At 35.9% G+C, this 15681-nt stretch overlaps 1 protein-coding gene across 1 annotated transcript in view; it reads left to right on the top strand.

The window, feature by feature from the left end:
• The window catches only part of LOC130031969 (calcium-activated chloride channel regulator 4-like), a 29671-nt gene that overhangs the window by 13127 nt on the left and 863 nt on the right, over positions 1-15681 (top strand). Inside the window, exons 5-13 of the mRNA XM_056123532.1 lie at positions 357-534; positions 870-1088; positions 3708-3935; positions 6438-6615; positions 8057-8163; positions 11300-11515; positions 13538-13802; positions 13987-14154; positions 15272-15514. Of these exons, the coding sequence (XP_055979507.1) occupies positions 357-534; positions 870-1088; positions 3708-3935; positions 6438-6615; positions 8057-8163; positions 11300-11515; positions 13538-13802; positions 13987-14154; positions 15272-15514 (1802 nt within the window). The remainder of the gene's footprint in view (positions 1-356; positions 535-869; positions 1089-3707; positions 3936-6437; positions 6616-8056; positions 8164-11299; positions 11516-13537; positions 13803-13986; positions 14155-15271; positions 15515-15681) is intronic.

Raw genomic sequence — 15681 nt, 5'->3', positions numbered from 1 at the left:
CTCCAGCCATTATTTTCTTAGTGATCCCTTCTCTATTCCAGCTGCTTTCTTCCCAAGCTCATGAGGCAGATTTCCACCTATGGATCAGTCTTCCTGGCCCTTGTATCTACTGTCCTTGGGTGTGTAAAACAACAAATCTGAATTAAATCTGGTGTAGAATCTAGGCACAATGGTGGGAGTGGAGGGGCAATAACTTTGTAAATCATAAGCATGAAGTAAGCACTACAGTCTTACTCAACAACAACAAAAATGTTATATAACCAAAACTTTAATATAAGAATCAATGTAAGTATAAACACAAGAGTTTTTTAAGTGCCAATGGTTAATTGGATTGATTTAATGTCAATATTTTCCAGGTGCGCCAAAGGTATCACTGGTATAAATAGAGTTTATAAGAATTCAGGAGGCAGCATTGTAACTAGACCATGCAAAATTAATTCTGCCACAGGACTATATGAAAAAGATTGTCAATTCTTCCCTAATGAAGAGCAAACTGCAAAAACATCAATCATGTTTATGCAAGCTATAAATTCTGTGAGTATACCAAATGTCACTTCAAGTTGCATATTTATAAATCAAATTGTATGTTATTTTGTTTATAAAATATCCATGAGGGTAACCTCAAAGACTACATGGATTAATATAGAGTTTTTCTAACACATAATAAGCACTCAACTAATATTTCTGGATTTTACTAAAAATTTGTCTTGATATTGTAACTTTATAGTTCATAAGACAACATATTTACAAAGGGTGTTTTAAAGGATTTTATACTTGTGAAAAATAAAATGATAGTGTAAATAATAAAATTCATATTAGTTGTATTCTACTCCATTGTATGTAATTTTTTCATGTTGTTGAACTTTTAGGTCATTGAATTCTGTAATGAAAAGGACCATAACAAAGAAGCTCCAAACCTACAAAATAAAAAATGTAATCGCAGAAGCACATGGGAAGTGATCAGCTCTTCTGAGGATATTAATAACACAATGCCTATGGTGGCACCACCCCCTCTACCTGTGTTCTCATTGCTGAGGGTCGGTGAAAGAATTGTGTGCTTAGTTCTTGATAAGTCTGGAAGCATGGGGGTAAGTGTGTGGGCTCACTTTTGCTATGTAGAGACAGAGGTATCAAAGCCTAAATGATCAGCATTTAACCTGCATCTGCTTTAACCAAACCTTCATACCAGCAATCAATTTCTGTAATCATGATCTCAAGAGAATCAATGAATACTGTAATGAAGAAAGACGTTGGTGGTAGAGTTGAAAAGACATAACCCGTGTGAGTCTGTTGTTTCTAGAAAATGGAGTTGATTGAGAGAAACTTGAATCCCTTTTGTAATATTTTGTTGGCTCAGAACTACATATTGAAATATGGAAATATATCCTGATCTTGCTCCCTTTATCTACTGAAAATACTTGATAGACAGAAGAAAAGAGTGGATTTGTAGTTTCCTTCAAAGTCAAGAGATAAGATCAATCATAGAATTTTTAATAGGACTTTGTTTTATTGGGATTAATTATCAGATGAATTCTTTGTTCTCAAAGAAAGAGACAAAAAGTAGTAATAGTGGGTCTGGAGAGATAGCTCAGTGCTCAGTGAGCTGAGCACTTGCTTTGCATACAGAATGTCTGGGTTTGATTCCTGGAATCACAGGGTGTGACTAAGCAAGAGCCAGGAGTAACCTTTGAACACATTGGCTGTGTTCAGAAGCAAACAAAATTACTATAGGGAAGATATGTCTAGATCCAGCCATTTATTCCTTCCACCCACATTCAGTACAATGTACACATTGTACTAGACTCTAGAAATAGAAACCCTTACTCCAGAAGGGGCTAGAGCGATAGCACAGGACATTTGCCTTGCATGTGGATGACCCGGTTTCGATTCCTCCTCCTCTCTCAAAGATATTAACAAGAGTATCTCGCCCACATGGCAAAGTCTGGCAAGCTACCCGTGACATATGCAATATGCCAAATTAACACATTACAAGTCTCACAATGGAGATGTTACTGGGCCCGCTGGAGCAAATCAATCAACAATGGGAGGACAGTGCTACAGTGCAGTGCTAGTCCAGAAGAATTCAGCTAGAGAAAAATTTCTCTCCTTTGAAGCTCACCTGATTAACTCCCACACATCTTTCAGACTTTAATACAGGCATCCATTTCAACCAGGATATGAGCTTTTTTGCCTACCAAACCAGAATAAGAAAAGGTCTTTTTCGGGTCTCCCAAAACTACCTATGCAATACATATGTATCTCCATTACAATACACTGTACTAAACTCATTCATTTTTTCTCCAATAAAAGGACACTGGGGGATCCTTAAGGACTTAGAATCAATCTTAAAAAATTATCATATTCTTCTTTGTATCTCTTTTGTTTAGAACAGAACTTATGATATACAGGGTCTCAAAAAAGAATTTTTGAAGTCAACGTATACTACAAATGAGCATGAATAATGGCATAAGGCATGCAGAAGAAGAACATATTTAAGACATAACATAGCACAGCATTCTGAAGAGCAGGAATAATGTCTTTAAGAGAGTTACTGGAAATGGCCGAGAATGATACTGCTGAATGAAATAACCCATAACACCATAGAACTCCAAAAAGAACTAGATACTAACAAAAAAGAGTTCTGGGTAGTGCCACTGAGTAAAGATTAGGTTTCTAATTGGGAGAAGATAAACATAAGCATCCTTCCCTACGTAAAGTGCAGGCAGCTCCAAACTGAACATCAAATTTGTTGTATATGATATAAAACTATGATATAAAAGAAATTTCTTGTTGTGATTTGGTTCTAGAGAGTTCAGAAAGAAATTTGGGCATGTGGTGGGAAGAGGTACCAAAGTTAGTTGGACTTCACAGACTCGAGGTAAAAAAACAGTGACAAGATTTAGAACAAGGGCAATCATCTAGGGAAGATAGATGTGAGTCGTAATGGGATACCAACCCTCACTCCCCAAATTTTTCAATTAAATCTATTGTCTGAAACTTTATTGAGGAACATTAGAAGTAGAAGAGAAAATGGGAAAGATAGCAACTGGATCTCTCAGAATATCTGCTACTGGGATGTTTCATTTTAGGGGTAGCCTATTTCCCAATGGACAGACAAATGTTACTCTTTAGTGTTTCGTACTCCATTATGCTCTAGTTTCAAACCATGGAACTTGGTGATTGATTTCATCTTGACACAACTGAAACATAGTATCCCAATGATAATTAGGCATTATGACTATCCCCAATTTCTAGTTTTAGAACCAAGAATCAGTTTTAGTTAATATTTTATTATGTCTATTCTATGGTCACCATCATCACTGTCCTCCGTTGTTTATCGATTTTGCTCGAACGGGCCCAGTAACGTCTCCATTGGAGACTTTGTTGTTACTGTGTTTGGCATATCGAATATGTCATGGGTAGCTTGCCTGGCTCTGCCGTGCAGGCGAAATATTCTCAGTAGCTTGCCGGGCTCTCTGAGAGGAGCAGAGGAATCGAACTCGGGTCTGTCATGTTGGCTGCGTTCAAGGCAAATGCCCTACTGCTGTTCTATCGCTCCAGCTATTTTAACTTTCTGTAAGGATACTATGACATCAATTACTCATGAGAGAAAATTCTAAACAACAAATGCAGTTTACTCATTTTATGTAATATGTCATTGTTTTCTAGTTAAAAGTCATTTGATGATTATCTTCTTTATAATTCAGGATTATAATCGTCTGACTCGAATGAACCAAGCAGCAAAACATTTCCTGCTACAGACTGTTGAAAATGAATCCCGAGTGGGAATAATTATTTTTGATAAAAATGCTTCTGTCAAAAGCCGTCCAATTCAAATAACCAGTCAAAATGATAGAGAGACACTCTTGAAAATGTTACCTCAGGTAGCTGGTGGAGGAACTTCCATTTGCTCCGGAATTCGAAAGGCTTTAGAGGTAATAGTCATAGTGGCAAATTAGTTTTCCTTTTTATATCTTATGAAAATATTTTAATGTTAAATGCTCTTTAACCTACTTGAACCTTAATTTTAATGTGATTCCTAATCCATATTCCTGAAATGCATAGCACTAAGCACAAACGGGGAAAATTCACGAGAAAGTTTTGTTTCAGAAAAATTCCATTATTACATTGATTAGTTTACAGCATCATTTCCATCCTTTTTACACTGTGAACTGATCCTGTCCTTCATCCTGGTCCATGAGGCCAGCAATCCTAATCAAGTGAGAAAACCAGTGGTTTTCAAGCTTTCTCTACCTGTCAATCAATTCTGGTCCATGGATAGGTAATTTAAGAATGCTGGTTTACAATACTAGTTTATTTCATTTGCTATAAAACATACATAAAATAATAAATGTGTTTTGTTCACAGTGTTTTGTGAATGAACCAAAAAGGTTAGTGTGATAGGGAAAGGGGAGGTCCAGCATGCTTCACTGAAGCGTACTTCACTTCACTGAAGGCACTGAAGGGAACTTTCTAGCTAAGATTCGAAGGATGACAATCAGTGGTTCAGGAAGAGAGCACATTCAATATTCTTTGGGAAAGAGGTGTAAAAAGACTATATTATTCCAAGAAATGATAGATAGTAGTGGGATCTGTGAACTTTTACAAATAAATGAAATATATTTTGCAGATCAATGTTTAGATATCTCAAAGCTTAAAAACATAAGTTTTATAGTATAAGAACAACAGAATGATGCTCAATGACTGTAAGTATCAGACACATATACTTATGCTTTAACATTACAACTCACCAATTTAAATAAATTGTAGAAAGTATGATCACAGGGTAGTGATCTTAAAATAGGTTGGGGATATTCTTGGATGAAATTTCATGAAGTATGAATTACCTGGAAATGTTTTCAGTAAAAAATATCTTCATAAGACTGAACTAAGGAATAAATTAGTTATCTACGCTATTCACTTCTCTATATGTCTCTCACTGAGTTCTCAATACAATTTTAAATTTTAATTCAGTTCTTTTCATGAAAGAAAAAACCCCACTGCCAACACAGCAGTGAAAATAGACTAAAAAATCAGTGAAAAAACAAATCAGTTAAAGAAAAAATAGAGATTGGAGTGATAGTATTGTGGGCCTGAAGTGTATCTTGTTATGGTTGAGCAGGGTTCAATCCCCAGCACCCATCTGGTCCCCTGAGCACTTCCAGGAAGAATCCCTGAGTGCAGAGCCAGGATAAGCTGTAGGCCTCTTTGACAGTGACCCAAACACACAGAAAGAAAGAAAGAAAGAAAGAAAGAAAGAAAGAAAGAAAGAAAGAAAGAAAGAAAGAAAGAAAGAAAGGAAGGAAGGAAGAAAGAAAGAAAGAAAGAAAGAAAGAAGCGAAGTAGGGAGGGAAGTAAGGAAGGGAGAAAGAAAGAACAAATGAAAGAAAGAGAAAAAGAGAAAGTAAGAAAAAGAAAGAAAGAAAGAAAGAAAGAGAGAGAGGAAAGAAAGAAAGAAAGAAAGAAAGAAAGAAAGAAAGAAAGAAAGACAGAAAGAAAGATGGGAGGAAGAAAGGGAGGAAGGGAGGGAGGGAGGGGAGAAAGAGAACAAATGAAAGAGAAAAACAGAAAGTAAGAAAAGAAAGAAAGAGAAAGGAAAGAAAGAAAGAAAGAAAGAAGGAAGGAAGGAAGGAAGGAAGGAAGAAAGAAAGAAAGAAAGAAAGAAAGAAAGAAAGAAAGAAAGAAAGAAAGAGAAAGAAAGAGAAAGATGGGAGGGAGGGAAGGAGGGAGGGAGGGAGGGAGAGAGGGAAGGAAGGAAGGGAGAAAGAGAGAACAAATCAAAGAAAGGGAAAAGAGAAAGAAAAAAGGAAAGAGAAAGAAAGAAAGAAAGAAAGAAAGAAAGAAAGAAAGAAAGAAAGAAAGAAAATGTAAAGAAATCTACCACATGTACATTGTCTTTGTTTCTGAACTTGAGCTCATGTTCAGAAAATAATGAGGCAAGTGAGGATATGATATTAAGCTACAAATGTATAAAAGTAAGTTCTGATTTTCAGTTTCATATTAATATACATCAGCAACTATTTCACAAATTTTAGTGTTTCATCATATTTATTATTTACCTAAAATTTTGAATGAATTTGGTCAATTTTTATCCTAAGCAATTTATTAGGAATTTTGATAGTCTAGATTATCTACTTTGTAAATCTGCAAATACGACAATAGAGTCATGAAAACCACTAATATTTGTAATGCTTTTTATTAATTTTTACTAAATTTTTCGCATTGCTGAAGCAAAATGCCAATGTCAATTATAGTTGTCAGAGAAAATGAAATAAGATTACTGTACTGAGATACATTTTCTTTATACTTTCTTACAGACACCTAGATATCTTTTCCTTTTAGCATACATTACTTTTTTCTGTGCATTTTTCCCTGAATCCCCAAAGAGCTACTTGATCTAGAAACAGTACGTTAATATCTTCTGGTTATGTTTACAGGAAATTAAATCAGTTTATCCCCAAGTAAATGGAGCTGAAATAGTACTGCTGACTGATGGAGAGAATAACGATCCAATAGACTGTGTTGATGAAATGGTACAAAGTGGAGCCGTCCTTCATTTTATTCCTTTGGGACCAAATGCTGACAGAGCTGTCAGAGAAATGCAAATTAAAACAGGTAATATATGACCTATATATTTCAGTCCCTGAATAGAACTGTAGAAGCATAAAACTCAATAGTTTCTTTAAAGCTATTCTGTTTAGGTATAGACAGAGCTGAGGATCAGAGATAAAACAGAACCTTTCTCTGTTCTCAAGGTGCTCACAACAGCTACTGGAGAGACAAATAAAACTACTTATCAGATCACAGTTAGCATAATCACCTAACCTTTCAATAGTTTCATAAGATTGTTTAGGAATTAAACACTATGTAGTCTGAGGAAGACCATTCTCCCAGGCTCTAGAGGTAGGAAAGAAGACATCAAAGATAAGGTGACTTCTTAGTTGAGTCATAAACTAGGTCTTGCCTTTTTTGGATGAAAATGATGTAAAAGAAGATAAATCAGGACATAAGGAAAAATATATGGAATGATAATGAAGCATTATGAGAAATCATCAGATCAAGGCATGTGATACAGGGTAGGGTAGGGGAATGGGATTAGTAGAACTGGGTGAATAGATCTAAGTAACAGTTCTAGTATAATTTTATAAAAATTGTTAGCTTTGTGATGAAATGACATGTTTTCAGTTCCTCAAACAGTAGAAAATACTGATCGTGAATGTCAATTATTGCATGGGTTGATTTCTAATCTATCAAATATATATGTCATTTTAATAGTGGTACATACTGCCATCATTCCAAGGTGATTTGATGGGCACTAATTTATTTTCCCCCAAGCATTCCGCCTCACCCCACTCCTTAACAATTAGTAGGATTTGGGAGGATTGGGGAAAATTGAGGGACACACCCAGTAATGCTCAGGGGTTACTCCTGGTTGTACACTCAATGATCACTCCTGGCAGTGCTCAAGGACGATATGGGATGTCAGGGACTGAACCCAAAAGGGATATCACGGATCGAACCTATGTGCAAGGCAAGCTCCCTACCTATTTTATTATCACTCTGGCTCCAATAATTTAATAGGATTTTTCAAAGTCTTCATTCTTACCATTTTTCTTTCCTCATCACCAGTATATTTTACTTAATTTAGCATGTCTTTAATCTTTCTAGTTTTCTGATACTTATCTGCACAGGCTAAAAAATCAGAAAGCCAACATTTTCAGAACTGTATCTTAAATAACTTCCACAAAGGGTTGTGTGGAATTTATGAGCTTTAATGCATTGAATTAGAGCATTCTCTTGTATTTTATGGTTATTTGGTGTATTTAAACGAGCTACAATTTCTGTAAGTGAAAAACAAAAAGTAACTTATACTTCCTAGATTTAAAAAAATATTGAGTTAAGCCTCAGATCAATCTTTTCTCTAACTTACTGGGGTCTAATAACACATATCGAGACAAACCTATAGTGTGTTTGCTCTGCTACATTATTAATCACTAAGATGTCACTCATAGTTACACATCTTCTAGGAATCACTCTCATTTTTATTTTATTACAGGAGGAAAGTATATTTTTGTTACTGATGATCCTGAGAACAATGGCCTTGTTGAAGCTTTCTCAGCTCTTACATCAGAAAATGCTCCTCTTGCTGAAAAATCTCTTCAGGTCAGAGTTCTCATTCCTTGATACTTTGTTTTGTCATAGTATTAATCAAGAGAAATAACTGTATTTTGTTCTGAGTGATATTTTCTGACAGAGTAAATTTTTATTTAAATCTTCAGCCTAAAATTATGTATATATTCTGTACACATGTCCCCTAAGTACATAAATTAAGTGATGAAATGGAAGGTCTATAGTTTCTTTCTCCTTTCCCACAGGGTTTGGTAAAGGAATAAAAGCATGTTAAATTTTCCAACAACAAATGGATATTTTCCAAAAATATTACCCTGTTTTCTATCAGTGTGTGAAAAATGCCATACTTCTAAAATTGTCCCATACTTCACTACTATGAAATGTAATGAATTAAATGAATAAATAAGAGGAACAGGGTATGAAAATGGAAGAAAGTATCACAGAAGCAAAAGAATAATTATGTATAGATACGTCACTATAAATAGATATATAGAGATATGTGCTTATGTTTCCACCTTTCTTTCAGTGATATTTTCCCCTGGCTTTTCACTTCATTCTCCTCTCCACTTTACTCAACTTTTGGACCTATGTTTTAATAGTGACATTTAATAACAGCATTTTCTCTTACTCAAATTAAAAACTCCATAAACCCAGATTTTTCATTATCCATGTCTCAAACAAAATGTTCATACTCTGTTTCCTTCAAAATATTTTAGATATTTCTCTATTTATTTATATCCATTTAGATCATCAACATCATATCACTTTATGCCAAGAGTCCTGATGTCTAACTCTACATTAAGGTCATTACATACATTAAAACAGATGTGATCACCTAAATGACTCATTTTCCTCTTCTTTCACACCAAGAAAAACACAGAAGGCATAAGATATAGGAATAAGCTAAAGGTGCACAAGATTTGGAGATCTGCTAGATACTACAAAAACCGATTAAAATTGCTTCTAAGATCTAGCTTTGAAAGGTGTGGAGAATAAACTGAATTAGGATAAAGTTCTTTTCTAAGGACTTCAATATGGTTGACTAAGAAAATGATGATAGCCCTCACTGAAAAAAAAAACAATATAGAGCTTGACAATTTATGGGGTTTCTGTTACACTCATCCAAGTACTAACCAGGCCCGACCCTGCTTAGCTTCCGAGATCAGACGAGATCGGGCGCGTTCAGGGTGGTATGGGCTGGAGCGATAGCACAGCGGGTAGGGCGTTCGCCTTACAAGCGGCCAACTATGGCCGACCCGAGTTCGATTCCTCCGCCCCTCTCGGAGAGCCCGGCAAGCTACCGAGAGTATTCGATATGCCAGACACAGTAACAACAAAGTCTCCAATGGAGACGTTACTGGGCCCGCTCGAGCAAATCGATGATCAACGGGAGGGCCTTTATCTTTACCTTTACCTGTTACACTCGTTAATAATTGGCAGCTGATAGCTATAACTATAGATTCTTATTTGGAACGATAGTTGGTAGTAAAAATATTCTCATTATATTTTAAATATTTTGTAACTCTGATTACAATGCCTTTCTGCTTATTTTCTAATGATAGGGTTTTTTAAATTCAATATTCAAAATACAATTTTGGCAGTTTTATTTTCAATATTTGTTTATAGTATTTTTGCATTTTTGCCAGAGTTCAGTTGTAGATTATATCCCTTGGTATCAATAAGTAAACAGGTAAAAATTGACAATAGAGAACTGACTTGGTGGTGGGGAAGCCAGACCAGGCAGTGCTCAGGGCTTACTTCTTTTTTTTTCTGATCAAGCTCCAAATTTTATTTCTCCCAAGCTAGCCTTTTATAATTTTAAAAAATTTTTATTAGTGAAACACCATGAGGTACAGTTGTAGACTTACAAATTTTTCTGCTTGGGTTTCAGTTATACAATAATTGAGTATCCATTCCTCCACCAGCACCCATTCCCCATCTCCAATGCTCCCAGCATCCCTCCCACCCCCCTGCCCCCATCCCACCCCACCCCTGTGGCAGGGTATTCCCTTTTGTTGTCTCTCTTCTTTTGGGTGCTGTGGTTTGTAAAAGCGGCATTGAGTGGCCTTCATGTTCGGTCTATAGTCTACTTTCAGCATGCAAAGTGAAATGAGAACGTTTTGGAAAGAAAATATGGATTCATGTAAATGTTGGGTAGCTCTTGGAAGAAGATTGTTGCTATGTAGAAGTATGTTGCAATAATCTGAGTTTGTAGGAACTCGAAAGTGAAACCCACGTTTCACTCAGTTATTTTTGCATAGTATACAGCCAAATCCTTCTAACTTTTTTTACAATTTTCTGATGGGGAGTCTATAAACATGTCAATTATGCATCTATTTAATGGGATAGTAATGCTATATCCACAGGACAAGGATTTCTGACAGCAATGATGTTATTAGAACACATCCTTCATATTACCTCTTAGGTGAAAGTATTTGTCATGTAGGACTGAATTGCAGAGAAGTGCGACTTCCCATCATTAAAATAACACTTGAGCAGAGTGCGTGTTCTTAGGTAATGGGCATCACTGGCTCTCCTTGACTAAGCTATCCACAGACTTGAAAATTCTCCATATAAAGAGCCCCTCAGAGAAAATGCTTTCATATCTGGTATTCTTGAAATTCCAGATTTAATGGATATGTATACTGCCCGGAGTTACTCAATCTACCATGTGAGAAACTTTATTACAAGATTTCAAATCAATAAAATATTCATACATGCTAGTCTCATGATTTGGTAATGTTGGTGGGCCCACTTGAGCAGCCCCACTCCTTGCCTTCTTTTGTTTCTATTTAAATACTCTGCCACAAACAGGAAGTATTAAGTGGTTAAAAAAAAGTAAGTAAACCAGTGAAAGAATACACAGGCACACACATGCATAACCACATACCAGCTCATTCATACTTGAAGTGTGTATTTGCCATGACACCTGAGAAAAGAAAAGCATGGTGAACCCTTAATCGTAGAGTAAATGGCCATGTGCAAGTGCATTTGATCATACCCTGTCCCCTCCTCAGATTCTATATTTCTGCACTTTCGGACTAACAACTGTCATATAATAATAAACTGTGAGAGAAATCAAAAGCTTAATGTTGTATGCCATATGTAAATGAAAATGAATAAAAGTAATCTCTTCTCTAGTTGCTAACTCAAAATTTTGTTTAAATAGCTTGAAAGTACGGGGAAAAAGCTCAACAAAGGTGACTGGATAAATGACACTATAATCATTGATAGCACTGTGGGAAAGGACACATTCTTTCTTGTGACATGGACCCAACAGCGTCCTTCAATTTCGCTCTTGGATCCTGACAGAACAAACATGGGAAATTTCAAAGAAGATGGAACTTCCAGTATGGCCTACCTCAGTATTCCAGGAATTGCAAAGGTAATCAATCAGTCTTTATATTTTCTTAAAAATTTGTTACAAAGCTGAAAAATCAGGTGTCAATACTTATAGCATATTCAAATAACTTAAAATGAAATAGAAAGTATCTGCTATACAACCATGGTCCTGAAATTGTGGCAGAAAAGGAAGAAAGAACTAGTGCGTTAAAAGTAAGAAAAATAATAATATTTTAAGACAACTTAGAATAGCTGAGATTATAGTGAATTATAGAAAGAGTCTCCTGCCCCCGTGCCTGGCTGTCCTCGCCGGGGCCCCTTGGAGGGGAGCGGGTTGAGTTTCCCTCCCAGCCCTGACCAGAGCTCTGACAGCTGAAGACCTCCAGAACCAGCCACCACCATACTGAGACCACTCTCCACACGCATGAAGGTACCGGCAGAGGATCAAAGGCATGCGGGTCCCGGGGCTGAGACCTCCATGCCTGCTCGGATCGGGGCTGAGCATCCCCTACCCAGATCTTCCAAATTCAGAGACTATAAATTCAGAGACCACCCAGATCCTCCAAATTCAGAGACTATAAAACCCAGCTCCTGGAAGCACGTGCAGCCGCACTCGGGACCTCGTGACACCTTATTATCTCCTTCCTACTTCGGACAAACTGGCAGTCTACCGAATGTAATCTGCCTACACGGCAGAGTCTGGCAAACTCCCTGTGGCTTACCCAATATTCGAAATACCAGTAACAATGATGGATCTCATTCTCCTAACCCTGAAAGAGCCTTGAATATGTCACTTTTTAAAACAATCTCAGGGCTAAGACCAAGGAGACATTACTGGGGTCTGCTCGAGGCAATCGATGAACAACAGGATGGTCGTGATCGTGATAGTGAAAGAATGCACAACATAATTATTCAATGTGTGTTTTTTTTGAGAAGTGGGAAGCATTTGATCAATTTGTTGAGATTCACAGCTGCTCCGGCCTCGGTGATCAGCAGTTCATGTGGAGTCAGAAATTGCATGCTGGTTGGCTGAATGCAAGGAAAATACCTTAATCCCTGTCATATTTCTCCAGCCCCTACACTTATTTCATAGACACTGTCATATCATAAACTGTGGAGATTGAGGTCAAACACTTGGTAAATTTTCAAAAGGTTATTCTTCCTAAGGTTCCATACAGTTGAATATTCATTACAATAGGTACCTTATACAAATTCTTTCATCTCTTATCCTATTTTACCCTCCAACCTTTAAGACTCTCAATGTCCTGTTTATTATGCAACACACTTGTAAGGTGTATTTGGGAGTTAGAAAATAGGAATACATAAAAGAGCTTGATCTTGGATACTAGTCATATTTCCATTGAATTTTTAGGCTGGCATTTGGACTTACAATCTTCAAGCCAAGGCAAACAATGAAATACTAACTATTACAGTAAATTCTCGGGCAGCAAATTCTTCTGTGCTTCCAATCACGGTGAATACTAAAATGAATCAAAGCAAATATGAATTCTCCAAACCTGTGGTTGTATATGCAGAAGTTCAATAATATTTTAAGACTACTTAGAATAACTGAGATTATAGTGAAAGAATGCAAAAGGTAGTTATTTAATGTGTATTTTTTTTTGAGAAGTGGGAAGTATTGGACCATTTGGTGAGAGTCACAGCTTCTCCTGGCTCTGTCATCAGCAGCCCATGTGGAGTCAGGAATTATATTCTGGTTGGCTAAATGCAAGGAAAATACCTTAATCCATGTCATATCTCTCTAGCCCCTAGATTTATTTCATAGACACTGTCGTATCATAGACTGTGAAGATTGAGGTCAAACACTTGGTAAATTTTCAAAAATGTATTCTTGCTAAGGTTCCATATAGTTGAATATGCATTACAACAGATACCTTGTCTAAATTGTTTCATCTCTTATCCTATTTTACCCTCCAACCTTTAAGATTCCCAATGCCCTGTTTATAACACAACACATTTGTAAGGTATATTTTGGAATTAGAAAATAGGAATATATAAAAGAGTTTAATCTTGGATACTAATCATATTTCCATTAAATTTTTAGGCTGGCATTTGGACTTACAGTCTTCAAGCCAAAGTAAACAATGAAATACTAACTATTACAGTAAATTCTCGGGCAGCAAATTCTTCTATGCCTCCAATCACAGTGAATGCTAAAATGAATCAAAGCACATATGAATTCCCCAAACCTGTGGTTGTCTATGCAGAAGTTCTACAAGGATTTGCACCCATTCTTGGAGCCTCTGTGACAGCCATCATTGAATCAAACCAGGGAACTACAACTTTAAAACTTTTAGATAATGGTGCAGGTAATTTACACATTTTTGTGAATGAACCTATATATGTGTGTGTGAGTGAGTGTGTGTGCGTTTGTGTTTGAGTGTGTATCTCACACAGTGCCCAGTCAAGGGGTTGTAATATAAACAAATGCTTAACTTCAAAATGCATAATTTTCTTTACAAAAGTAGTTCACTCTTTCTTTTCTAATACAAGGTGCTGATTCTATAAAGAATGATGGGGTCTACTCCAGTTATTTTATAGATTTTAAAAAAGATGGCCGATATAACTTAAAAGTAAAGGTTAAAGGAGGAGCAACTGCCATGAGAAGTTTAAGACATCCTCAAAATACAGCAGCATTTGTACCAGGCTGGGTGGTTAACGGTGGGTACTTCATAATGTCTTAAATGTTGTGTTGGCTTAAAAATTATGAGTTGATATTGTTAAAGCTTCATACATTTTGACAGCTTTTAGAAGATCATTCATAAAGCAATAAAAAATAAACTATGTAGGACCTGCTTATTGAGGCAGGCTTTAGTGGTGTTTGGAATAATTCAAAATAATGGTGGTAGGAAGATATAATGGTGTGGGAGAGGTGTTGGAATAATAAGTGTAATCAATAATTGTGAACAACTTTATAAAAATGAAATAAAATTTATGGAATAAATAAATATCCATACATGTTATAACTCTAAGTGTAGTTCTTTTCATCTATTATAATGAAGCTCATAGTGATAAAGGGATTTGCCTCCAATTTGACATAATCTATGATAGAGTGTGTGATATCTTAAAATCAATGAATAAATCTAATATATTATTTCATTCATTTGAAGGATATTATAACATTATGAATAATTTTCAGCTCAAGATAAAGAAAACAGATGAATATATTATGTGTTTAAGTATAAACCAATGAAAAATTTATCCTTCAGTTATACACATATACTATAAATATACAGAAATGTAAACATGGTTTGAGTGTTTTAAGTTACAAGACAAAACAATGCTGAGTAAGGTTATGATAAAGATTAAGAATACATTCTCTATTAGCTTTCCTATTTCTTGTTTCTTTTATTTCGACTTTTGGGGATATCTGAGGACAATTAGAATAAAACTCCAAGTATTATTTCTTAGCACTTGCAACAGGGAGGAAGAAAAGAGCCTGGCACATGTGGTTCCAAGGAAAAACCTTCTGAAATGAAAAAATAAGAGAGAGTAAACTTGGGCAAAAAATTTAATGGCATATACTGAATGGGAATTCATGCAACATTCATTTTAAAGTAATTAATTCATTGTTGCACTTACAAGATCCAGGACAGGATACCAAAGAAAGGTCCTTCCACCCATGGACATTTGTGACTTTGTCAACAAACCCAATACAATTTTACACGGGTATAGTTGTTATGAAAGTAAAGTGGTATTAATAGGGAATTCAGTCCATTGAGCTTTGAAAAATACTTGTATATTTTGTCTATTAAATACCAGGATGTTTTTATTCTAGGAGAAATTCAAGGGAATCCACCAAGACCTGAAACTGATAAGGATATTCAAACAAATGTGGAGAATTTCAGCAGAATGGCAGTTGGAGGTGCATTTGAACTTAAAGGTGTTCCACCTAATTTCAATACCTCCTCTGCTGACTATTTCCCACCAAGTCAAATCACAGATCTTGAGGCCACACGTGAGGGGAATATGATCACTTTAACATGGACAGCACCAGGAGATGATTTTGATGTTGGAAAAGGTAAGGATCAAGTTTTATGTAGAGTGAAAGATGCTCATTTCAAAAGCAAGAATAAAAGTGGGTGAAATTAAAAAACTGTCTTTAATTGGTAGCACTTTACAGTATTTGCTATATAAAATCATGTTTGAATCAATAAAAAAGGGCACACTTTTACTGCTACCAATTTT

Source organism: Sorex fumeus, unplaced genomic scaffold, assembly GCF_029834395.1.
Source record: "Sorex fumeus unplaced genomic scaffold, SorFum_2.1 ptg000047l, whole genome shotgun sequence".
Lineage (NCBI taxonomy): Eukaryota > Metazoa > Chordata > Mammalia > Eulipotyphla > Soricidae > Sorex > Sorex fumeus.
This window is presented reverse-complemented; position numbering and strand designations above follow the sequence as displayed.